Source organism: Pelecanus crispus, chromosome 6, assembly GCF_030463565.1.
Source record: "Pelecanus crispus isolate bPelCri1 chromosome 6, bPelCri1.pri, whole genome shotgun sequence".
NCBI lineage: Eukaryota > Metazoa > Chordata > Aves > Pelecaniformes > Pelecanidae > Pelecanus > Pelecanus crispus.
In genome coordinates, this window is record NC_134648.1 from 19,669,637 (window position 1) to 19,696,116 (window position 26,480).

Here is a 26,480-nt window from a genome sequence, read left to right on the forward strand (position 1 = left end):
GCGATTAATTAAATCACTAGGAGTATAATGTAGCACTGGAACAGGCTGTCCAGAGAGGCTGATGAATCTCAATCCCTTAAGGTTTTCAAAACGAAGCTGGATAAAGCCATGGCTGACCCATGTCAACAGCAGTCTCAGAGGTCCCTTCCAACCCTTACTTCTATGATTCTACACATTTGTCCAATATTTCACTCCTGTACTCTGTAACAATCTGGCTATCTTGGATTTCTTCATCCTTGATACCTCCTCTCTTCCTCAAGCAGTATGCCATCATTTCCAGTCTTGACACTTGAGAGTCTGAATGCTGGTTCAATTTGTATTGTGAGGCATCTGCAGTGGAACGGATACGGAGAGACATTGAATCACTGGTATGTGCCAAAAAATGGGTGACACGTTGCCAGGTGGCAGGATGGCTCAATAAACTATACGCCCTCTTGGTACACAAGCAGCAAGTGGCTGTTACCCAGCACTGAGCAGATACTGTGTCCTCAGTCACCAGTAATTGGTACCGCTCTCTCCTCAATACCAAGTAAAGCAGTTTTCAGCAGTGCTTTTACCTAAAAGTCTTCTCACCACTATTGGCCTTGCTCAGCCATGCAGGAGGGAAAGGGCACCTTTTCTCTCAAAAATGAAGGCTTTAAGGTTAACAGGTCTCTGAGGGTTTTTTTTTTTTTACTGTTATAGACAGTATTTAGACATGTTTCTACCTGTTCCTGGACTTCCATGTCAGTCCCTGTGAAATACATCTTTTCATTCTGCTAGGCTCCTGGGCAGGGCCCAGATGCCTTGTCTCTGATATTCTGGTACTATAGAGCAATCAAATCTACAATTTGCACTGCACTGCTGCCCAGAAGGGGTTTGGTACTCTTAGGTATCCCCACAAGACTACTCCCTAATCCAAGTTCCTCTGCAGCTGCTAAACTCACAACTTATACCCCTACATGAAAAAGAAGTGAAAACATGACCCCAAATGACTGTGAGAACAGCTGTGTGCCAGCCTGTCCTATGTCCAATGATCTTACCCACTTGTTTTTAAGTAAATGTTATTCTTTCCTGGATTTGATAAATCAGGGATTGATTTAAGAGGTGGAAATGAGGATGAAATGAGTCAATAATACCTAGAGGATAATATGCACGCTCTTACTGTGTGCATCTTTCCTTTCTGCTTTGAAAGTGCTGCAGTGGATGGTGAGGGACAACAGGAGGTTAGCAAAGGACAGAAAGGATTTAGGAAGGAAATTCAGGGACAGCTGAGGGAGCAGGATCGAAGACAGGAAATTCATCAAAGAAAAGCAGTAAGAACATTAGACTGAGGGGATTTATTTCAGGGTATTACGAAGGAAATATAAGAAGAAAAATCTCTAAAAAATAACTTTGTGCTAAAGTATTTCACAGCTGGGGGAAATTATTCTGCCTCTATTGACAGCAAGTTCTTTCTGCTGGACCATCTTCACACACACGAATCTAGACATGCACACCAGATTCTTGCCCATGGAGTGATAGTAAACTCCAGCCTATTACAAGGATCCACAGTGACAGGTTTTTGACAGACAGTGGGACCAGACTTCCAGAACACCGTAAAATGTAATCTGTTAGCAATTCTTATAGGACAACTATATGCGTGTATCACAACTGTTGAAAATCTGCTTCAGGTACAATGGAGAAAACTAGTAACATAATCCCCATCTCCTGGTATGTTTGTTATGACAGTTTTTGCATATTGTGGTGACTCTCCTTCATTTTAGATCTTCTAGCCTTGGTTACTTAGTTACATAGATCTGTACACAAGGGTACAACAAGCTATTAGGAACTGGAGAAATAAGCTAAAATACATACCCCACTAAAAGACAGGAACATTCCTTATGAACAGACTTGAGATGAAACTAGGTGTTTTCTTGATAGGATGATAAAGAATGTTTCGGTCTCCTGGAGCAACAGGAAACCTAAAGTAGAAAAAACTACAGAGCTGCACTCCATTGTGTTAGACCTTGCACCAGTGACATTTCCTCACCATTCTCCTACTGAATGCACAGAAGAGGAGGTACTTCTTGTGAGAGCTGCAAGCAATATAAGAATGTTTCTGCCTGTGGTGTATACCAGGAACAGGAACAAGTGAACATGTTTCTTAGGCCAGATCCTTCTTCTTGATTGTTGACAGCTGTTAGCCCCTGCCTTACCAAATGTTCTAAAACAAGACATTGAATGTGTTAATTTTAGCATAATCTGGAGCATCAGTCCCAAATTTCCAGAAAGGACAATGATTTTCATTGCCTGACTGAGTTTTCACCGAACAGTCTTGAAAAAGCCAGCCTGCACCCCAGAATTTCTTGCCACTTTCAGAAGTCCCTACTTCCACCAGGGACAATGCATGATAACATAACAGAGATGTTACTGAGCAATTGTTACATGCTGAGAGACTGCAACAGATGCAGAAGTTCAAGATTAAAGTCAATCTCTCCTTCCCTATGGTTTGTAGAGAATTAAGGTAACATCTCCATTATCCCTCACAGCACAAAGCCATTGCTGCTGCCTCCCCATGCATCTGCAGAGCATACCATATTATATTACACTGCAAGGTTCAAGAATACCAGGTGTTTTGACAAAGCAGTGATTGCTTCTCCCACATCAGAGCAAAATCAACCATGCCATGACTGCAATTTTGTCCCTGCGTGGTAGCTGGACCACTAGAGCATGCGCTTGAGCTCTCTTGGTATTAGCGCACCTGGAAGATTCTCTTGGAGTTGGACAAGAAACACCATTTTGAACTAAAACTCTGGAGTCTCCTCTATTATGTGGTGTGTGCATCCACAGGAGGATAGCAGGGGAATGCAAACGATGGTGTATTGCTATGGGAGTGCCCTTCATGAACAGACCAGCATATTAAATACATGTTAACCATGGATTCGTCATCTCAGGATGCCAGGAGTCAAGGCAGTGATTTCAAAGATGGTAAAAGAGGAAATACCCAAATACCTAAAAACTTACCACTAGAGAGATCAACATGCTCTAAATGCAGCAGAGCAAACCCATAGCATATTGTAACCAGCTCCATCTGACAGTTCTGGAACTAACAGTTAATTGCACTGGGACTGAGCCTTCCCAGATTTTTACTAAATTTGCGCCAACTACTTAATAGCACAAACTGCACGGATAGACTGAGTGAGGCCTGGTTTACACTTAACAAATTGTCAGCAAAATGTTCATGTTGGATAGAAGAATGCAAAACAAACAAAAAAAGCCTGTATCCCCTAACTGACAGCCCTTGGCTCCCAATTGTACTAGTTAAACATCCATTACACGACACATTTTGTCTGAGCTGGGAAACTCATTAAGTTATATGGGACTAGGAAATGCTTCTTAACAGAGAGGTACTGCTGGTGTATAAGGCACCACCCAGTTGTTTCAGCAAAAATTTAAGATAATCTTTGAACAAAGCCTTTGCTCAAATGGCTTGCCTGCTATATACAGGGATGGACTATATCCCTTAATTGGGATGGATCAGTATATTGATGTTTATGGTGCTTATTCTATATGATGGATGCAGGGTCAAATACTTGAGCCAATTCTGGTCTCAGTCAATCTACTTAAGGATTGATGTCACATTACTGCTAGAGCTCTTCTGATGTAATGTTGGTTCTTTTTCCAGGAGCAAAGGAAAAAGAATTAAAAGGTTTCCAGACAAGGTTCTGGAATGCGAAATGCAAACCAATATAAAATGGAGTCAGAAGTCTCTTCATCTGCAAGCCAGAAAAGAAGATTTTAAGACAGAAAAGACAATATACAGCAACCTAAACCACACTTGCCAAGTTACCCTTGGTCCTTAATGAAATCACTCTGCAAACCACATGCTGCGTTGCAGTGCTGAGATCCCAGCATCTTCCTCTTCCTAAACTGTTTACAAGCTTTTGCAATGACACTGACCAAATACTGCCATGGCAGAATCATGAAAACAGTATAGAACAGTCTCTAAAAAAAACAGAATACATCCTGGCACAATGGACACTCATTTGATTCCAGCATGAGCGGTGGGTGAGGAAAGATTTACAAAATCCTATACTGTTGCTCTGGTGCTTATAGATACGGGTTTCAAATGGTTTGGTCAATATTGCATTCATACTGCTGACTCTGAGTTTTGCTCTCAGTCCAGGAATAAATTGTGTCAGCAAGGAAAATTATTTAAAAAATAAGGAGCTGTATAACTTAAAAATCAATCTGTAGTTCAGGTCAGAAAACACGCCCCCCTAACTCCCTTTTTGCTTAAAAGATTTGGGAAGTTATTTTATTGACAATCTAAAACGCATTTCCTATCTGTAAATGTGGCCAATTCTACCTATGGCTCAACCAGAACCACTCCACTGTGGCATCCTCTACTGTCTGCAGACTGGGATAGGTTTCATCCTCAACCTCTTCAGGTTGATTAATTAACCACAGAACAGAGCTGGTTGAAGCACTGGTAGAAAAAGTCAATTAAAAGAGATTTTAGCTTAAGTCAGATCAAAGTCCATTACTTTTTAGCACTTTTCATCAACCTTCAGTGAGTCAGGAAAAACAAAAAAAAGTAGTAAAGTTTTAAATGCCCCAAAGAGCCTGCAGCTTCAGATTGAAAAAAACATTCTCACCAGACCCATGGTTCACATCTGGAGTTAACAGAGACTACAGTTCCAGGTGGCTCTGCTACAGAGACCACCCAAGCTGGGGGAGTCCGAAGCTTCAGGTTCCCAGACCAATTGGGTGTCCAGCCAGCCAGAAATTCTGGAAATACTATGGAATCTAACCAGCAGTTACAAGCTCTGGATGCCAGTCTCAAGATTTTCACACTTCACACACAAACTCTCAAGACTGAGCCTGGAAGCTAAGCGTCACCTAGGATTCCCCTTGCCTTTCAGGGTAACTCCCACTGGTTGTCCTTCCCAGGAAACTGAGCATCAAGCCTGGCAACAGCTGAGGATCCCAGTGCTTTCTGCCACTCCCCGATGTAGCAATGCTTTGTAGGGTCACATCTCTCTAGTTGGGGATGCTGGGTCTGCTCCACAGCTGTGGATTCTTGGAGCCTGTGTGGTGGTTTAGCCCCTGTTGGCAACCAAGCAGCACACAGCTACTCGCTCACCCTCCCCCCTCAGTAGGATGGAGGAAAGAATTGGAAGAGCAAAAGTAAAAAACTTCATGGGTTAAGATAAGAATGGTTTAATAACTGAAATAAAATAATAATAATAATAAAAATAAATTGTTATGAAAAGGAGAACAACAACAGGGAGAGAGAAACAAAACCCGGGGGGGAAAGAAAAATGAGGCAACCACTCACCACCCACCGACCGATACCCAGACAGTGCCTAAGCAGCAATCGCTGCTGCCTGGCCAACTCCCCCCAGTTCATATACAGAGCATGATGTCATGTGGTACGGAATACTCCTTTGGTCAGTGTGGAACAACTATTCTGGCTGTGCCCCCTCCCAGTTTCTTGTGCACCTGGCAGAGCATGGGAAGCTGAAAAGCCCTTGACTAGTGTAAGCACTACTTAGCAACAACTAAACCATCAGCGTGTCATCAACATTATTCTCATACTAAATCCAAAACGCAGCACTATGCCAGCTACTAGGAAGAAAATTAACTCTATCCCAGCTGAAACCAGGACAGCCTGTCTCAAGACTTCCTACATCTTGGCTTGATAACTTAGGGCTCAGAGGTGGTGAGAGTCCCTGCAGAGGCCATCCTTTCAGGGTCTCTGCTTTGGAGATGGCAAGCAGGACTCCCTAACAGTCTGCTACAAATCCAGAGAGATTAAAAGAAACCTAGTCTTTGATATATTGGGAGTTCACTGAGACAAAGTTATTTCAGAGAAAATATTTTAGTGAATCAGCATCTTTTGATAAAACTAAGCTTTGGCAAAGGAAGAGGAGAATTCCCAGAAGCTTTGGTAGAGAAAGCAACGGGAAGTCAAACTATGGGCTGTCTCACCTCAAATGCAAGCATGGTATAATTACAGTGGAAACAGTTAAACTGAACAGAAAGGGTTTTTACAGGCTAATTATTAACAGCAGCTTCACAGGTGGACTGGATGGCAGAGCACATTTAGATATCTCATCTCTGGGAGCAGTTATTTCCCTATCCAGGCATTATGGTTATGATCAAGTGAAATGAATGGAAAAAGCATTCCTTGACTTCAACTAGCTCTAGCCAGGGCTCACGAGGGACATTTTTTGCTGTATGACCAAGGCAGTGCATGAGGATGGTAGACTGCCTGTGCCTATGTGTTTGCACACACAGGGCTGCGGGTAGAGCATGTTTGGTACAATAGAGGTTTGAGCCAGACTGCTATAATATAAGTCTGTGGAATTAGAAGTAAGGGGGAAAAAATAGGGCCAATTATTTTTATAGCTTGCCCGAATGTCTCAATTGATCATACTAACTTTAGAAAGCACAAGGCACTATACACACTTGACAGGTTTGTTCCTCTGACAGGTACATCATGTACTCATGATTCCTGTTTAATTTCCTTCTTTAAGAATACCTCAAACTGTGTTCCTTGTGGGTGTGGTGGAAAGTGGAGGTGGAGAGTGATTCTTCTCTGAAGGAAAATACAATTACCCAACTTTTTAACTGCTCAAACAGATGACAAGTGAACAGGCTTTCAGCGCTCCCCACCAGCTCCAGTTTAAAACAAAACACTCTGCATTATACATTCAGTAACAGATCCCTACTCCCAAACTCCCTATAGCAGAAGGGATCCAGGCAAAAAAAAAGCCCCTTTTATTTTCCCCTGTGTTTTTCAGATTGCAAGGTGCTTTTTTATCTCTTTGAACTCAGAAGAGAGACTTGCACACATGAAGCTATGCTGTGCTAATCGGGTTGCTACTGGAATATGAACTACGGTCACAGAGGCGGGGGGTGAGTTTGTGTTTGTGCACTCATGTTCTTTGATGAGTGCCAATCATTCCTGCAGTTTGTTCACCACCTACGCACTGTCAAACATACACACAGACATGCACACGCTTCTAATCTGCTCTCTTCCACGGCTAAAAGCAGACAAGCGTGCGGTAATTCTCCAGGTTAAAGATAAACCGCAATGAGGGTGAGAGTGTGTGTTCTTAACAAGCACATGAAGTGACCGTGCAAGGGACAATCCACGTAAGTGTGAACGTACTTGTTTGTGCATTGCAACCTGAATGTTCAACAGCAAGTAAAAATATGAGTATCAGAGAGTACATACATATTTTGGGGAGATTTAATTTCCTTTATCCTTTCATCTTTTTTTGCCATGAATACAACATCCTCTGGGTTATTCTCCTCTCACAGCAATATGCCAATCAATCAGAAGAATAATGGATGAGCACGAGCAAGTTAGTACAGTGTTTCTTAATCAGGGAGTCCTGGAAGGCTTGATGAATGCTTTAAAACCTTTTCTTTGGGACTTCTGTTTAATAAATGGAAATACTTTCCCTCCTATTTGCTCTTTTTAATATGACCATCTCCAAAATCTTGTGTGCCAGTATCTAAACATATTTCACTGGTGAAATCATACGGTCTCTTTTCTTTGTTCGTTTCTACCCAATGGTAGGGGTATTCAGTGGGATTCAGCAGCAGCTTAACACCATTTCCACTGCAATCAATAGTAAAACTCCTAAATACTGCAGCTGGAAAACAATTAGGCTACTACTGAATACATTGAGAAAAAATTCTGATTTGGTGAAATTCAGGTTTGGTGTTGGTGAGTTTGGCTTTGCTAATGTCAGGGAAACTGCCCTTGTTATGATCAAAGCTGAATTTGAACCAATTTAAGACTATTCAGTCTGTTTCTGTCTCTGTCTCAGATTTAGCTTCTCCCTGACACTGTTCTGATATTCTGGTAATGATTTCTGTAGACCAGGCCTCCAGTCAGCAGCTGAGGACAGCTAGGTCAGCCAATATCAGAGTCTTTTGTTTGAAAAGTCTGAAAATGAGGTATTTCAAAGTGAAGATGCTGCTCTCAAGTATTCCCTTCTTTAACTTCGCTTGTGGAAGCCTAAATTTCTGCTTCTGCAGATAGCTTGCACAAGCACCTATCTTTACGCTCCAGACAGAGATAACTGACTTTTTACAGTTTTCAAGTGTGTGATTAGAAATTCACAGCTCCATGGATTTTAAGGCCAGAAAGGCTGTTGCGTTAATCTAGTCAGAGCTAACGCACAGCACAGATCAGGAAACCATCTTCAACTACTTCCTGCTGCAAGTCCAGCAGCTGAAGCTGAACTTGGATCTAGGTTTTAGAAAAACACACAGCAGTTTAAGATGAAGTTTAATAGTCTTTCAGGGGAAAAACTCACCAGAGCTTCGGGTGGCTTGTTCCAATTAGTAACTTCATCCAGTGGTCAAATAGGCCTAGTATTTCTACATTTAATCTGTCTACCTACAGCTTACAACTATTAGTTTCTAAAAAGCTTTTTGCCCCCAAGACTGTAATATTCTCTATTATCAAATGCAGTATTTACAAACCATGATTAAGTTATGTCTTAACCTTCTCTTTAATAAACTAGGTAAATTGAGTCCCCTGAGTCTCTCATAAAACGTGAGCTCTGATTGTCTACTTACTCTCTCAGATACTTTCTGAATTGTGTTCAATTTTTAAACTTTTTCCTTGAAGAACACACACCTCAACCACACATGCTGCATTTCAGCAGTTTTTGCAACAACACAATGACAGTTATTACATGACTTTCTGTAGCAAAAGTGGAAAAGACAGAGAAAAAAGGAAGAAATCACAGAATAGGGGAGAAAAGAAGAATGAAAGGTGTTAAAAAGAGGCAAAATAACAACTGAAAGAAAATGGAGAAGGAAGGAAAGACTCAAAGTAGGACAAGGTAGTAAAGAAGTAAGTAGCTAGTGAAATAGAAGCTCAGGGATAAGCAAGAGATGACAAAAAGACAATGCAAAGCAGTGCCTATTTACAAGTATGCTTTGTAAGTTATCTTGGCAGTTCCAAGAGGCTGACACTCAATCCTGCTACCTATCCCTCCACTCAATTATTTCAGGCAATCAGTGATCTCCGAGAGTGATCGTTGCATGATCCTCCCTGCTTAAGAACACACACTACACTATTGCAGAATTTTTCAGAAGGAGAGCTCATTAGCACCACTAAAACAACCAACCAACCACCCTGAAACCCACCACCCATGTTTCAGTCGAGCTCCACAAGAGAAACATGGAAGGGACCATGTCTCTTCCCATCCCCCACCCTGCAAATACCTGCCTCGCTTCAAGGCCAGCCCTGGAGGACTCAGTCAGAAGAAACAAAAGGCACATCCACACAAAGCACACATATGGAGCTCTGGGCTCCAGTCATCAAGCCTGGGACATCTGTGGCTTTCTCAGGCTGCCTGTGTGTTGAAGTAATTAGTCCAAGGCCAGCTGTCCCCTTCTCACTCTTCACCCTTTATGCTCCCATTGCTTCTACTACCACTGTCTGTCCAAAGAGTATTTAGTCTGATGGATCACCAAAAGAGTAGCTTTTTTGTTGTTGTTTATTCTTTGGAAGGAGGGAGTGGAAGAGAACTGGTGAGGTGGTAAAGAGGAAAGGACTCTTCTGAGTACATCTCACAAGACACTTCAACATTTCCAAACAAGCTTTTGCCACATCAGAGGAAAGATTTGCTTTAACCTTCATATTCTGAAGTTATAAACTCCAAACGCTTGTGCTGGTACTGAAAATGCAACCATTTTCAGTTGTGAAATAGTGAATTTCACACTTATAGTGTGAACCTGTGAATAGTGAACCTGCCTGTTCAGGAAAGCTTACTGCCTTACGGACACATTCAGCTCTTGTATTCTGGGCCTAATTTCCCTCTCAGCAATCCAGAAGTAATTCAGGGAAATTAATGAACCCTATTTCAGTCTCAAGACGCTTCCTTTAACGCACTCTTTTCTGAAGTCTTTCTGCTGATTTGTGCTAGAGCGAGCTAGAGGTACCATGGGAGGCAGGTGTCCACATCAGTGGGGGTTACCACAGTGTGGCTGAAGAAACCCAGCTGAAGCTTTTACCAGTTGTGTGAAAGCAGGAGCAAGAACAGAATCAGCCCTTCTGTTCTCATCTGTGAAATTACATTTGTAGCTTTGCCCCAAAACCAGGCTCCCAAACAGGCCCAAACTGGAGCTAGGGAAGGAACACTGCTTCCTAGCCCGTGTTTAGCGAGTAAGGGCATGACAAAGCCAAAGGCTTGTGTGTGCATTGAGCAGCTCTGTCCTCTGACAGGCCACAATGCGCTTGGATGATACATTTACTGCAGCTTGCGCTGCATCATGCCTGCCCGTGTATCATCTCCATAGCAGCAGTTCTGCTAATTGAGACCAGCTGCTTCAATTCCAAATTCTTCTCTCCAGAAATATCGATACTACGACGTTATGATTAGAAAGCACTTTACCAAATGCCTCTCAATTCTGCACAGCTCAGATGAAGAGCAGCTGCAAAAAGAAGGGACAGTTCCCTGAACATACAGAATAAAACACTGCAAAAACACTGGAGAAATGAAGGCTATAAGAAGCAAGTCAAAATAGAATAACGATGGCAGAGAAAGCAGCCTGCTGTATATGCTTGTGCCTGTCATTTTAGATGTTGAAAGGACCGTGAGCAGACTTCTTCCTTATGCTCTAGGATAAATGGCCACAGCGCTGCAGTGTTACAGCTTCATGCGGCAGGTGCGCATATTTGTCAGATCCAGTTTTTCTGTCCAAGGATGGATTAAAGCAAAATCCATCAATCTGGGCCTGGCCTGGGAGAGTAGCTGTGGTCTTGAATCATTTGGCTCCAGGGACTGTTCTGCATGGCCCACTGGCAAAGAGAGTCACTGGAACTGAGAAGCCAGTGGGAAGATTTGCGAAGTAGGAACGCCACCACACCACCACGACTTGGCTTCACTGTTGGCTATTTCCCTGTGGCTGCTGACACCACGCAGCAAGCTGTCAGCTGGATGTTTGGCAATGGCCACACTGGGATTGCTGAAAGCTGCAAGCATTTTTCCCCTTCAGCCAGGCTGGATTAAGCTGGCTAACAGTACAGTCAATTCCAAATTCACTTAGAAGTCTCAGGCCCTGTCTGTGACCATCAGACACAGGGCATTCCTGAAAAGAAATCTGGTTACCGAGTTTATGCAAGAACTGGGCAAACCACTTCAATCCCATCTGCTGTTCCAACCTCCTGAGTACAGAGAACAGAATCCTTGAAAAAGAAAATCTCACAAAAAATGGTCTGAAAATGAAAATCATGATACAATGCGTGGCTTCCTCCTGAGAAGGATGCTGTACAATCTTACAGAAAACATGGCACGTTCAGCATGTGCCTGTGTAAACAAGGGCCTAACACACTGTTTCACTACTCAGATTTCATACTATAACCAAGGTAATGCAACACAACTAAAGCAGAGAGATCACTTTGCTATGCTAAGTGATTTGCCTCCTATACTCTGAAAATCAATGAGGTAAATAACATGTTTAATACAGACACCAGACAGTGTCTCTCAGCAAACAAAATGCTCATGTTTTTTTAAAAATATTCCTACTATGTTACTCTGGAAAATATTCAAAGTGTTTAGAGTCTCATTCAGATTTTACCATTTACACACTTGGTTTGCTTTTATCATGTTCCACTCATCCACTGAATCTCCCTTTAAAGTTGCAGTTTTCTTACCTTTCTAACTTTTGGTCTATATTAGAAGACTGTTTGAATCCACAGTACTGCAGGAGATGGAATACCAGAACGGTTAAGTCTCAATACATTACAATTGAATATTTTTTTGAAACTTTATGAATCCTTCTCTGAAAAAAATAAACTTATGTTGCATGCATAACATTCACTGACTGCATATTCCTTTAATCTCCATTTTCTTTCTGCTCATAGTAAGGTTGCTATACTTACTTGTGCTGGAAAACAGTTGACACAGAAGTATATATAAGAAACAGCAGTGTAAAGATATATGCTCTATGTGCTTATAGGGAAGTTACCTCAATAAAGTGCTCTACGCTGCATGCAGACCTGTTAGTGTCATTTGCAGGTGACAGCTTGAGGGAATTCTGTTGATTGCAGTGCAGTTGTGTTCCCTCCCATCAAGCTGAATTTAGCTCTTCTAGTCACCAAATCACATGAATAAACTTTTATGCATATATTTATTTTATTTTTAGGTTTCCAAGATCAATCAATGACACTCATGTAAGGAGACAGATATCACAAGGCCAGGTAAAAAATGAATTAAGCTCTTCTGAACACTACAGTCATTGGGACTATTGGGACAGACACTTTGATGGTTTCCAATGGCACAGCTCTGTGGATTATTAACAGAATTACAACAGCTTTAAACAGTCACAGAGCTTGGTGCATCAGATCATAATGAACCCATGCAGCAGAGCAAGCAGTAGGAGTATTCAAACAACAGATCTGCCAGTCCTCTTAAATTTCTTCCTACTGACATTTGTACACTTCAGTCTGCAATATACCGCAACTATTATGCACTGCTGCAGTGGTGGAAGTCAGACGCCCAACACACATCTGCCCCAGCAGAGAAGCAACAACTCTGCAGCTGACCGTTTATTTTGTTCACAAAGCACAGCATACTCCCATTTAATTTCAGCTGCCCTAGCCTCCCCCATAACTAAATTATTGTTATTATGCTCTGCATAATCCTAGTAGTGACAGGGATGTTTGTTATACGTAATTAAATATATTAATTTTGCATGGAACATAAGACACAGAGCCAAGAACTTAATTTTTTTAAAAACCTCCCATTAGAAAATTACCTTCATTAGCACCGACTCGCTGAGCTTCTCTCTGTTGACAATTTTTATCGCGACCTTCTGACACGTGACACAGTGAACCCCCAACTTCACAAGCCCTGCAGGAGAAACAGAGCAATATAGAAAGGAAGAATTAGAGATAGTTGCTGTTAAGATTTTTGCTGTTAGTACGCCACCCAGCAGTTGGCAACTTCTACACAAACAAATTTCCAGTGGTTCCTCCTCCAGCCAGATAAAGTTTTGTGAGTAATGAAGACCCTGCAGCCCACGTTGTGACCATTTGGCAGTGAAGCTGCCAACATCCTTAATGCTGCTGCAGTTTCTGCCGCCGAAGCTGTATTTTTATTGAAGCACTATATTCCAGCTCTCACCACTGAAAGTACATTCTACCAGTAAGAAGTAAACTTCTGCCAATTTAAGTGCACTAGTAAGGGCTTTTGCCAACACCTGACATCAATGAAAGCTCAGAAATCAACAAAACTAGACAGTCAAATGTCTACAGTGTAGACATGGCCTCTACATTTTTCTAGATCCTTCCAAAGCTTTCATGATCATCATAATAAATGTACTTAATTATGCTCTCCCTTACTGTTTTAATTTACCCTCCTGTATAAAGTTAACACTGTGATGAATGCCATTGTGGCATGGAGGAACATCAACATATGTTGATACAATTCTAAGTTCTTATTTGTTATTATTTACTATATCCTTGTCCTCAAGTAACTTAGAGTACTGTTAAATGATTGTATTGGCAAAAGGATATGAATATCCCCAAGAGGATCCAAATGTCTGAGCTATCACCCAAATATGGAACAAAACTGCAAGAATTAAAAGAAAGAGGTAAGTAACATACATGAAGCATTATCTTCTGCAAAATTTTGACCTAAATCTGCTGACTTGCATGAAAGTACACTGAGATATCTCCCACAAGTGAGTTTAAGATGGTCCCCTGAGCTCTCAACTCTCTTACCATTAAGAAAATTTGTACCTAGAAAAATCATACTTTGTGGGTCTATTCAAGTGAGATCTTGTTTACTTCAGCTTTTATTCTTGTCAAATGTGCACATGCAGCACAACATCTGATAAGGTGGATCCCATTCCACGCCACACAGAATATTCCAAATTGCCATTTAGTTTAATTCAGTTATAACTGAAGTAAGAAGAAGTGGCACCTTCCTGCTGTCACTGCAACCTGCTGGGCTTTGCAGAGCATTTATGAGCAATGACATCGCACAGTAAGAAAAAGTCTAGCTCAGCTCACAGCTCCTAAGTTGGGCTGCAATTTATATCCTGACCCCATCCCCTGATGCGAACCAGAAAGCCAAACACATTGCTTTATATGCAAATTGAACACAACAGAGCTGCAGTCCAGCAAAAGAATGAACACAGGACTTCCCACTTCTTATTGAGGGATGAATATGTAGACCTCTGCCTTACTACAAACTGTCTTCAGTGAAGTGAACTGGAGTTTCATCAGGGACTCCAGCAATCTCCTGCAGATACTTGTCCATCTTTTTGCTACACAGATAATCATAAATTTGGAACCATTAATCACTGGTTATTAAGCTGAGAAATAAACTCCTGACTCGCTTCCAGTCACCTCTCTTTTATGGTGTGCTCAAGTGTTCTGGATATTTCTAGTCACATAATATCTCAGCCTCATCTGGTTAAATGCTGACATCCTTACTTTCGGGCATGACATAAACAAGTCACAAAAATTAAGAATGCTGCGCGCTGACAAATCCATTTGAAACTGTGTATAGCAATAGCCTGTCCTCTGCCTGAAGCGGCCGAGAAGCACAGCTGGGGGAAGATGCTGTGATATCCGGCCAATCCTCACTCTTATGTCTGAATTTTGTCTATTCAATAAATTTATAATATTACCCATATCACTACTGGTTCTGTGTTCATCGTTCATAGCAGCTGCAGCCTTACTTACGCTGCTTCTCTTTGGCTTCGTTCTGTGTTTGGAAAGTGGCTATTTGGCACCACTTTGTTGAAAGTGTGCACAGTTTCAATCTGTGCCGATTGCTTCCTTCCTGCTTCCAGCACAAATCACAGCTCTACATCACTCTTACAGCACAAACACATCAGTCTTTACATCATTCTTAGTTATACTTTCAAATCTCAGCAGAACTTCCAGCTCAGCCCTTTATATCTAGACTCCCAGGATCTGGGGCGCAGTGCTGTACTGTAACATGCTGCAGACCAATTATTTGAACAGGCCAATAAAGGTGACAAACAACTGCTCTCTGTAACTGGTCCTTCATCCTGAAGAAAATACAAAGGCTTCTGGTATCTCATGCTTCAGGGTTTGATTTCAAATGTTATTGCTCCCAAATCAAGACATCTGTCCCACTGAACTTGGCTGATCTGTAAACTACTTTTCCTTTGTCCTCCCTGAAGCATCTTCTGGGACACCACCATACTGTACAGGCAACCTTCAGAGCATCCTCTATCCTTCTAGCTACTAACCTACGACACAAAGTGAAAAATTAAGATTAGACCATTCTGTTTACTCCAATAGAAAAGTTAATCAACTGTTAGGAGACACTGCACACCTTGCAAAAATCACACTGATACTGAATCACACTGATTTTATATTGAGTTAATTTCATTGACCTCAAGAAGTCATTCTTGATTTACACCATGGTACCAGAGGACAGAATGAGGAAACACATGTGAGAGTTGATGCATTTTTCCTCTTCTCCTGATTTGCATTTTAAAAATCAAGAAAAAAAAGAAATGCACTGTCACCGCTGTCTGTTTTGTGGAGATAGAACTTTAAGACAACCCTCTGAACAGCCCAAGACAGCCCTTTTTACTGTGCTAAATTCACTGAATGTAATTGCAGGATAAAAATAAAACATGTCGCTCTGCCTTGCCCCCTCCCCTAGCCACTTCCTTTTGACATTTGCATGCCAGCCTAACCGAAAAAAAACCCCTCTTAGTAAATCCATCTATAGGGTAGGGCCTTCCTGCTACTACAAGGAATTCCTAATTGAGCTGGGGCAGGAAGGGCTTGTACTCAGGACTTCTGTTTCTGTCCTGTAATTCCAGTCTAGTGTATAACTACTCAGAAATGACTTACATAGGGTTTGAACTCCTGTGGGCTTCTGATGCTTAGGAAGCCCTTTTACTGACACAGAGAACATAAACCATTCAAGATGTATTATATATCTGTGTAATGACAGACCCTTAGAGAGAGTAAGAAGCAACTATGTGAGTAAACTGCTGAGCTATTATTGAAATGGAAGTGGCAGAAATGCCCGCTTAGAAACAAGCATCCAAGGTATGTTTACAGGGTTGTGGAAGAGGCTGTGGATCTTCCAGTTTTTCCTCTCCTGCATACGCAGCTGTTAATGAGCACCTCGAATCTACAGCAAACATCCAATACAAATGTGTCAGTAAGTTAGGTACTTACTTGTAAAGCTTATCTGTACATTGAGGCCAGCACAGGTACCTATGTGGTCCCCACAGGAAAACAAACAAGGCTGCTGCTAAGAAGGTATTTTGTACTGACTTGGCTTAAAGCAAGTCTGCCAGGCAACAATTAGAGTTTGAACTTGTCAGCTTCATGAGTAATTAACCCCTCAAATGCAGGCAAGCAATCTTCATGACTGTTAAAGTTAACTCTGGTCTGTCCTGGCAGAAAATCTAAGATGCTGTGGGAATCAAGCACTTGAAGTTTCCCCAAACAACCCACATAGCTGCCACACACACTCACTCCTCCGGGTACACTTCAGATTTCCATCCATAGGTGGTTCCTGGGGGCTCTCAGGCACCAACATGCTGGGGCTTTCAAATAGGCTGTTACATCCTATGAGCTGCAAACATTGGGCTGCTTTTGATCTTAGCCACTGAACTGCACCAGAACCAGCCGTATAATTTCAGGTTGGGGAGTAAAGAAGAAAACATGAACATGCTGAAAAGCAAGGGGATGTGTAAGCTAACATTGTCTTTTTATTTATAATTAAAAGCCATGAATTGAAAACCAATGAGCATGAGGAACCCCCGATGACACAAGGGAAAGATGCCATTCAAGGAAGAAGAGCAAAGGCAGGCGTACAGGCCTGACACAGCCTAATGCTGCACTGACCTGCCAACACCCATGCCTGCGCATTCTGCTGCTGGTAAACTCCCACTCTGCAGATGCTTGAAGATACACATACCTTTTCTGAAAACGACAAGAGCTTACGTGATGAGCAGGGGACAGATTTAGATCAGCTGGACAGCCCATCCTGAAGCAGCATTATTTTACCCAAGAAGAATGTACTGTGGGGGTGGAGAAAAAAATGCTTCCCTCCAGCTGAGACAATATATTCATTGTGAATCCCTGAGTGCAGAAAGTCATCTCCATGGCCTATATCATAACTGGCAATCACCTTCATGACCTTTCAGCCAAGGACAGGATTTCAGAAAAGGCTGATTTACTTTTGCCTTGTATTTGGTGTAGTAATTTTATCTAACACAGACTGAATTAAATACTAAGAGTTCAGAGCTGGTGTTGTTTCATATCCGCTTTACAGTTGTGTAAAACCCAAAGCATTCTATGATTCTATGATTCTATTCGCCTCCAGTAGTGAAATAGCAGCATGAGGGAACACAACTGTGGATAGTAACACCTTACCAGCAATCCTGTTATTACAACTCTTCATTAGAGAAAGAAATGTTCTGGGAACAAGAGAGAACTGTTTTCCAATCCTATCCAAACTTGGAGTCTGCCAAAGACACCAATCTGAAACAAACATTGTTGTTTAAATGGAGCACTTATGGTATACTCATTGTTAATGAATAATGTTCCCACCGTCTTTCAAAAATGTTAAACACAAGTAACTCATTATCTTGATTTTTAACCATAAGTCTGATAACCACTTCAAGAAGTGGAATGAAAAATTAAGTACATTTGCTACATTTAATACATATGATTTTTTTACAATGGTAAATGAAGGTCTTTTATTTTCATTTGAAATAAAACCAACCCAATGCCCTATTCGTAAGTATTGATAAATTTCTGTAGTAGGGAAACTAGCCACTGATTTCAGAAGATCATCTGCATGTCTCATGTTGCTTACTCTTCATTTAACTTCAGAGCGCATTGTCAAAAAACTTCTTAAAAAAATCTGAGCCGAAAGCCCTGGTCTGGCCAGTAGTATCTATTTTGGCTGGATGAGCAATTAAAAGAATGTCTAGAGAGAAATATCACTCCTCTTTTAACTTGAGTTAGCTAATTGCCAATTAATTCAAGTCAATGAATACTCTGCAAATGTTAATCTAGGCACTGCAGGACACAAACATTTGTGGTATACTTCAGAGCTCAGACTAGTACTGGTAACAAACTATCTGGATTAAAGGAGGAACAAAAATCTTAGGTTGAACAAACCCAAGTACACTGTTTTTTAAAAAGCTTAGTCTGTGTACACCATTGCTGCGTATGAGCTTTGTATTTACAACGTTTATATACAAGTAATGTAATTTATCCCCACAAATTGGAGGTTGCTGTTGTAAATCATAGAATCATAGAATCGTTTAGGTTGGAAAAGACCTTTAAGATCATCCAGTCCAACCATCAACCTACACTACCAAGTCCACACTACACCAATCAAGGGTATACTAGACTAAACCATGTCCCCAAGTGCCACGTCTACCCGTTTTTTGAACGCTTCCAGGGATGGTGACTCCACCACCTCTCTGGGCAGCCTGTTCCAATTCTTGACCACCCTTTCTGTAAAGAAATTTTTCCTAATTTCCAACCTAAACCTCCCCTGGCGCAGCTTAAGCCCATTTCCTCTCATCCTATCGCTAGCTACATGGGAGAAGAGACCACCACCCACCTTGCTACAACCTCCTTTCAGGTAGTTGTAGAGAGCAATAAGGTCTCCCCTCAGCCTCCTCTTCTCCAGGCTAAACAACCCCAGTTCCCTCAGCCGCTCCTCATAAGGCCTGTGCTCCAGACCCCTCACCAGCTTCATTGCCCTTTTCTGAAGACGCTCCAGCACCTCAATGTCTTTCTTGTACTGAGGGGCCCAAAAGTGGACACAGTATTCCAGGTGCGGCCTCACCAGTGCTGAGTACAGGGGAACAATCACCTCCCTGCTCCTGCTGGCCACACTATTCCTGATACAAGCCAGGATGCTGTTGGCCTTCTTGGCCACCTGGGCACACTGCTGGCTCATGTTCAGCCGGCTGTCTACCAACACCCCCAGGTCCTTTTCGGCCAGGCAGCTTTCCAGCCACTCTTCCCCAAGCCTGTAGTGTTGCATGGGGTTGTTGTGACCCAAGTGCAGGACCCAACACTTGGCCTTGTTAAACCTCATACAGTTGGCCTCAGCCCATCGGTCCAGCCTGTCCAGGTCCCTCTGCAGGGCCATCCTACCCTCCAGCAGATCGACACTCCCACCCAGTTTGGTGTCGTCTGCAAACTTACTGAGGGTGCACTCAATCCCCTCATCCAGATCATCGATAAATATATTAAACAAGGCTGGCCCCAAAACAGAACCCTGGGGAACACCACTCGTGACCGGCTGCCAACTGGACTTAACTCCATTTACAACGACTCTCTGGGCTCAGCCACCCAACCAGTTTTTTACCCAGCGAAGACTACGCCCATCCAAGCCATGAGCTGCCAGCTTCCCAAGGAGAATATTGTGGGAGACGGTGTCAAAAGCTTTGCTAAAGTCCAGGTAAATGACATCCACAGCCTTTCCATCATCTACCAGGCGGGTCACCAGGTCATAAAAGCAGATCAGGTTGGTCAAGCAGGACCTGCCTTTCATGAATCCATGCTGGGCTGGGCCTGATCCCCTGGTTGAACTGCACTTGCCTGTTGAGTTCACTCAAGATGAACCTCTCCATAATTTTCCCTGGCACCGAGGTCAGGCTGACAGGCCTGTAGTTCCCCGGGTCCTACTTCCAGCCCTTCTTGTAGATGGGCGTCACGTTGGCAAGCCTCCAGTCATGAGGGACCTCCCCTGTTAACCAGGACTGCTGATAGATGATGGAAAGTGGCTTGGCGAGCTCCTCTGCCAGCTCCCTCAGTACTCTCGGGTGGATCTCATCTGGCCCCATAGACTTGTGAGCGTCCAGGTGGCATAGCAGGTCATTAACTGCTTCCTCCTGGACTAATCTTAAAAGTATTTATGGATGCTCATTCCTGAAAACTATATGCACTAGCATTTGCAAAATCTGCAAACTTTCAAGGATGCCAGTTTAGAAAATCAACCCTTAAAGCAAACAAAAGTGTTATAACAAATTACATGGAGCGTAGGACAATGCTTAAAATGTAATATTCTTGCTCTTTATTCTCAGCAGTTATCTTCACAAACACTGTAGTTTCAATTAGGGTTAAATCAGTTCAGTTACAGTGTCTAACTGCTGACTGCAGTGAAGTTGTTTTAGATCTACAACAGTGGAAAATGGATTAAAATTTGGCCCACAGCAACATGATTTCTGCAGCCATAAAATAAGGATAATAACACTTACTTACTTACCTTGCAAGGGCTGTAGAAGGATTAACTGATTAATCCTTGCAAAGAACATTGGAAAGGGATCTAAATCCTATGCAAGTTTTACATATTACAACCAGGAAAACTGCATCTTAAATACAATCTGGAAAGAAAGGTCTAGATAATTTCTTATCAATAGCTTCCATTTCACTTCCCAATTTTTCTAGTGCATAGATTTCTGGTCTCCTACAACATGCATCTTACGCTCTTAGCTGCACTGGAAAGAACTTTGTTACTGAGCATCCTACTTATGGAAACCAATAATTGCTCTTAACTACTCAGTCTTCTCATTGAACAGATGTTTATTTTTCTATAGCAATTGTTATCTCTAATTATTGCCTTTAAAACAAACAGAGCCTTATATCAAGTGAAAGACAAATTATACAGTATCAATTTATAATTACATATGGGGAAAGGAGGTATAGGGTTGTCTAGAAATCTAAAAGGATGAGATGGAGCTACCCACGTTGGTAATGAAATAATTTGACCATAGGCTCTTCTACAGAGAAATTTTAGTCCTAAAAGGCTGTTCTGAGGGCTTATGCAATAACTGTTTCTAATTGAATAAACTGTAATTACAGTAGGACTAAAGCCAGAGTTCAAATGCTCAGCAGGAGCATGGAAGAAGATGTTCATCAGTGCTGGGATTCACGTGCCTCAGCTCAGAGCACAGGGAAGCTGCACACTAAATTACTATAGCCTAGATTTATTCTCCTGAGCTATGAGCACTGTCAAATGTATGCTGGCTTGGCCAGCCAAAGTGACACACTCTTGAGCTCAGAGATTGGCAAGAACAATGCATCAGCTCAGATGTGACTGGATCCGCATGCCTGGTATTAGAGAACAAGAGACACAGACACGTGTATGTATATACACAGCAGCTCACCAGGAGCAGGTTTTACACTGTATGCCTCAGAGATTATGGTAGCATCATCCCCCAAGCTCAGCAGGATCAAAACACACAGAACCAACATCACCTCTATTGATTTTTATCTTGGTCTCCTTCTTACAATATTTCATAAATCAATACTTCTCAGAAACCCTTTGTGCTCCCTGAACATAGCAAAGAACGTGACTGTTGAGTCCTTTTGACACGCTCTCTTTCCCATCTTACCATACACACTCATCCGTCTAAAGAGGCCCCCCCAGGGAACAAGGACACAAATCTTGATGGGCACACTGGATGCTGCTTTTGTAAAATGCCATTATTTCATCAGCCAAACTTTAACAAACTCCTGAAGTCCTCTGGGATCTATCAGCAGCTTGTGATGACTAGTGGGCTGAGTTCCTGTTTCAGATCAAGTCTTTGTTCCCATATAAAAACACTTGGGAGACTAAGCTTTGCTGCCACGGAGAAGTGCAGACTTCAGCTTCCAACATGTACACCCGAAAGCATTTGGGCAGCACCCCCACTCCCTGCAGATGGGGAAAGAGAAGAGTGGTTTCACTGTTTTCAAATGAAAAAGATAAATTTAAATATAGCAGATCTTTCCATTGATGCACCAGAAAAAAATTTCCCTTTTTTACATGTCTGGATGGGTATTGGGAAAACTCTACTTTTGCTCACAACTCTCCTAGGCAAAAGCTTCTCCTTCTGCTTTCCAAAAGCTGTATATCTCCTTGAAAAACTCTTTTTGAGCAATGATGAGATCCATGTCCCCCTTCAGACTTCATTAATCCTCTGTCAGGAGATGACCAAAGATGGCCATTTGAAAATGGTCTGCCTATCCTGCCTAAGTTTCTTTTAGAAAACATGTTGCTATACCTTTCACCACACTTTTCCACCCTCCCTCCATCAGGAAGTCCTCACACCCTTTTGACCCTCCCATCAGCCAAGACTGTTTCAGCTAGGTTATATGTATATTAAGAACATAATTAAAAGGGGGGGTTACCATGCAAAACCTTTACACAGAAGACAAAGGTCATGCTCTTCACAAGATTAGGCTCACCACAGAACACTTGATCTACCCAGCTCAGCGCTGATACAGCTTACTCTGCCCTCTGACATCTCTTAATCACCCATTGACAGATTCCTAACAGGATTTTCACTGACTGCCAATATGCTGCACTTCAGGCTCAACAAGTGATTTGGATTAACCATACTTGCACCCATGCTGTGAACAAGGTGCCAAACAGCAAGCCACAAGCATGTGCAGCACGTCCCAATTCCCATGAATTCAAGAAGGGCTTCTTGATGGCAGTGGCATATTGGCCCATATGCAGCCAGGGGAGAAATACATTGGATAGCCACTGCATACATTGTTCTACAGCTAGAGATTTTTTTCCACGGACAAATTGTTCTGTACCCAGTAGAACTAATAGGGGCTGATCTCTTGCAGATCCACACCCTAAATTTCATTTCACTGTCCACCACAAAACACTGGATCCTCCTCATGTTCTCTAATGAGATCTCCTGTCCCATTCTAACAGGTCCTCACCATATCTATGGACATCCTACTTTCCCCCCCATGTCATAACACCAACAATTTCCTCCCACGTCTCTACCCCCATTGTCTCTAACTTCTTATGTCTCCTGCAGTCTCCCGCAGGAACACCCTCTACAGTTTTACCCACTTGTCCTGCGGTTCATCTGTCACTTGCGTAGTTTCCTTCCATATAGCTTACTCTCTCCTTTCTCCTACGTAGAATACTACAGATCCTGTGGCTAGTTCAGACCTGTGAGCACAGAGTATCTAACATCTGTATTTCCCTCTCTGATTTGGTTCTTTCTCCTGTACTCAGTCAACAGCATCCAACAAAGCTTGAATGGACTTCATGATAATGAAGATAATGATCTTTGAAAGATTTTTGACTCTGTAAGATCTTTATGTTAATGTCATTCCATTTATTTACATGGAGATACTCCCATCATACATTACTGTGTTATCACATACAAAAGGAGAATGAGGCCAGGGTTTGCCTAAGAGCACAGTAGAGGAACCTCATCTTCCCTGTTCTGTATTTGGCTCCCATGGGATGGCCCTAGCCCTTTTCAAAATGATACTGAGACCTCCCAAGAGGGCAGTGGCCTTTGGAATTTAAACCCTGTTGAGTTAATGCCTAAATTCAAACCTCTCTGAATTGCTAATGCAGTTCCTCTTACTATAGTTTCAGACTTCTTAAGTTCCTGTTCGGAAGCATAATATCTGGATTATTTATTTAAAAAAAAAAAAAAGTGGCTTCCTAGTGAAACAAGGTTAATACACGTCCACGCACCCTCCATCTCCAACAACTTGGGATCCCACTGGCCAACACCAACTCAATTCTACAGTGAGCCCTCAGTAACAGGTTCAACAAAATTCAGCAGCTGGCTACAGAGAGGCCTTGTAAGCTGCCCCAGTATGGGAAAGGTAAAGATACAGGTTAGCCTTCAGTCATTCAGTTTGTCTAAGAGAAAATGCCTTGCTGGTCAGTCAGCATGAGAATGAACCCCTGAGCAGAGCCCAATTGTACTGCCTTGGCTACAGGCTAGACAAGGGGACAGGGGAGGGGGATGGAGAGGGGACAGCCCTGAGGCTGGGGGAGGTCTGGGGACTCGTAACAGCAGACTTACGGGCCTGCAGAACACAGCTCCATAGGATGAAAGGGAAAGAAATGGAAATAAATACATAATTTTAATAAGAGTCTGGTATTTTCACATGACTCCTACAGCCCTACACATGGGCCTACGTAGTCTCATTTGACCAAATGTTTTAAGTGCTTCCTGTCCTCCATAGTGGATTGTGTGCATTATAAAACCATGAGGGCAGAGATTCATGGCACAATTATAACAGACTGTTTTTCCCATTTTGCAATATGTTCCTCTGTAAAAAGTGTAGGAAATGCCACATTTGCTTAACTATACTGAATATGAGAAACCCCCAGCCTCTGGCTTAGGACAATGGCAAGAAAGACCGTATGAAAAATTATTTCTGACTTAAAAAAAAGGAAAGTCATAGCAAAAGAATTAAAGGTCAGAAAAATTAGACTATTATCATTTTAATGAACAAAAACAGGCATATAAAAAAAACAATTTTCAAAAGTATTTCCTTTAATGTGAGAATAATGACTCAGGTCACAGCATGGAGCTGAAAGCATTTATCGACTTCTACACCAAGAACAGGAGCTGCCTGCTCCTGTCATACAAACTTCACTACAGCTGGTTCACCATGTTCCTTAGAGAGAGGAAAGCAGGGGGTCATACTGAATACACCGTTATAAAAAAGGCCCAAGCAGCTCATTAATTTAAGGTAAGGTTTATGAGAAACAATATAATACCTAGAGAGCACGGCCAGCTGTGCCTCTGCAAAAAGGAAGAAAATAAAGTGAATTTAATTTCCTTTCAAAAGAAAGGTGGTTGGATAAATACAAACATGCACACTGCAACCCACCTTCTGATACCCAGCTTCATCACTTGGAAATTCACACCGGAGTGGCTGAGGCTAAGTATGTCCTGAAATAGAGTTCAATTTCATACTCAGGCAGGAACCAGTGATTATAAAAGGACAGTGGCATGAGAACTGTGCTGTCAAAACACATCTTTGTGTCATGCTTCTGTTCCAGGTTTTCTGTGCAACAACCCCTGCCTGGGTTGCCAGAAGATCCCCCAGAGAATTTTTCTGTTCTGGAAGAATTCACTGGGGAGGATGATGAACGACCCCATGGGGTCTGGTCTAAAGCCCACTGAAGTCAATGCAAAGGCTTATCTGTTTCAGGCATTTGCAGACCAGTTTCTTCAGCAGCAGCTTACGGCTATCCAAACCTTGCTTCCTCTGATGGGTATTGCTGTAGAGAATGAGATGGAAGTGCTGAAAGATCTGGCTGTAGAAGATCTTACACCTGTGCCAGAACCAGCTGTTCTCAACAGTTACCAAAGTATACAACTACCTGTATGTGTTAACTGTCACTAAGGCAAAAGAAATCTACAGCACCTTTTACTGCACGACCACCCCCATGCAGGAAAGGGTTCTGCCTTTACTCAGGCTGGTAATTTCTTAGTATCAGCATAAAATCCTTAAATTAGGCTCCCCACAAACGCTAGTTCAAGGCCAGAGCCACAATAAAGAAGGGTAAAGAGTGGATGAGTTTTCTAGATGTCAACAGAGAATCTCATCCCCTGGGTTTTTGCTCTGATTGCTTTCTATTCTATTAATAAATGTATTTCTTGGCCACACGCAGTTAGCATGAGGTGTCAGAAGACTCAGGAAGGTTCAATCAAAAAAATCACCTTAAGAAGAAGGACAAGTTTTAAGCCTGGAAAAGTACATAGAAATAAGCAAAAGACCAATAAGCATCTTCTTGCTACAAGCTACAAAGTCTGGGCGAAAGTTAAAAATACCATCCCTCCAGAATGACGCTCCCACATGAGGACCCGGTTTTCCCCGCATGTACGCTAGTGTGATCCCATTGGATTCCTTATTATTATTCCCAATCCCCATCGACCAAGAAGAGCCACAGCCCTCCCAGCCTCTCCAAGGAGGTGACACAAAACAGCGCAGTCTACAAGCAACAGCCACAGAGGAGCTGTGTTGACTCAGAGCCGCTCATGCTCAGAAGAAGAGGCAGCTCAGAAATAAGTGAGATTGCTGTGTCTGTTCAGTGTCCCAACATACACAGGGGATAAACGTGCTAAGATAATACAGCGCTACCCAGTAATAATGGCATTAGACAAATCACGTATCACTTTCTGCAAAGCCACTGGCCTTAAGGGATACTGCCTGTAAAGAGCACAAGAAAATACTGCCTTGTCCTTATGAACATTACACACACACATGTTCTTTGGCTTCGTATTATGAGCTCCTAAGTGACTAGAAACTGCTATGATATTTACTCGTACTGCAGGGTCAGGCACATTAAGGCTATGGCCAAGTTGCATAGGGTATGTAAGAGTCTCTCCCTGAACACAAGAACCATCAGCAGCTGAATAGCATTTATCTGGCAGGACAGGTATCCCTCAGAAACATTATTATTCTGTGACCCTCTATGCTTAAGACACTAAAAGGTTAGCGGTTGCAGTCCAAATCTTATTAGGGGAATAATTTTAAAAAACTCTCACCAAGGATGGAAAAAGACTTTTAAAAGAGAATCAGGAACTCCGGCAAAGGAAAAATATAGAAAAGCCTCAGTCTTCAGAGATGGAAAGTCCAATTCTGGTAACTCAATCTGTAGACTAATGAGCATGGTTTGGTCAGTTGGACAACAAAACCAGTATGGGAAACACCATGAGCTGGAGTGACCTGTGTA

At 42.3% G+C, this 26,480-nt stretch overlaps 1 protein-coding gene across 1 annotated transcript in view; it reads right to left on the reverse strand.

Moving 5' to 3' along the window:
• BRSK2 (BR serine/threonine kinase 2) overlaps positions 1-26,480 on the reverse strand; it is a 334,509-nt gene that overhangs the window by 150,216 nt on the left and 157,813 nt on the right. The window contains 1 exon segment of the mRNA XM_075712067.1: positions 12,757-12,851. Coding sequence (XP_075568182.1) covers positions 12,757-12,851 — 95 coding nt within the window.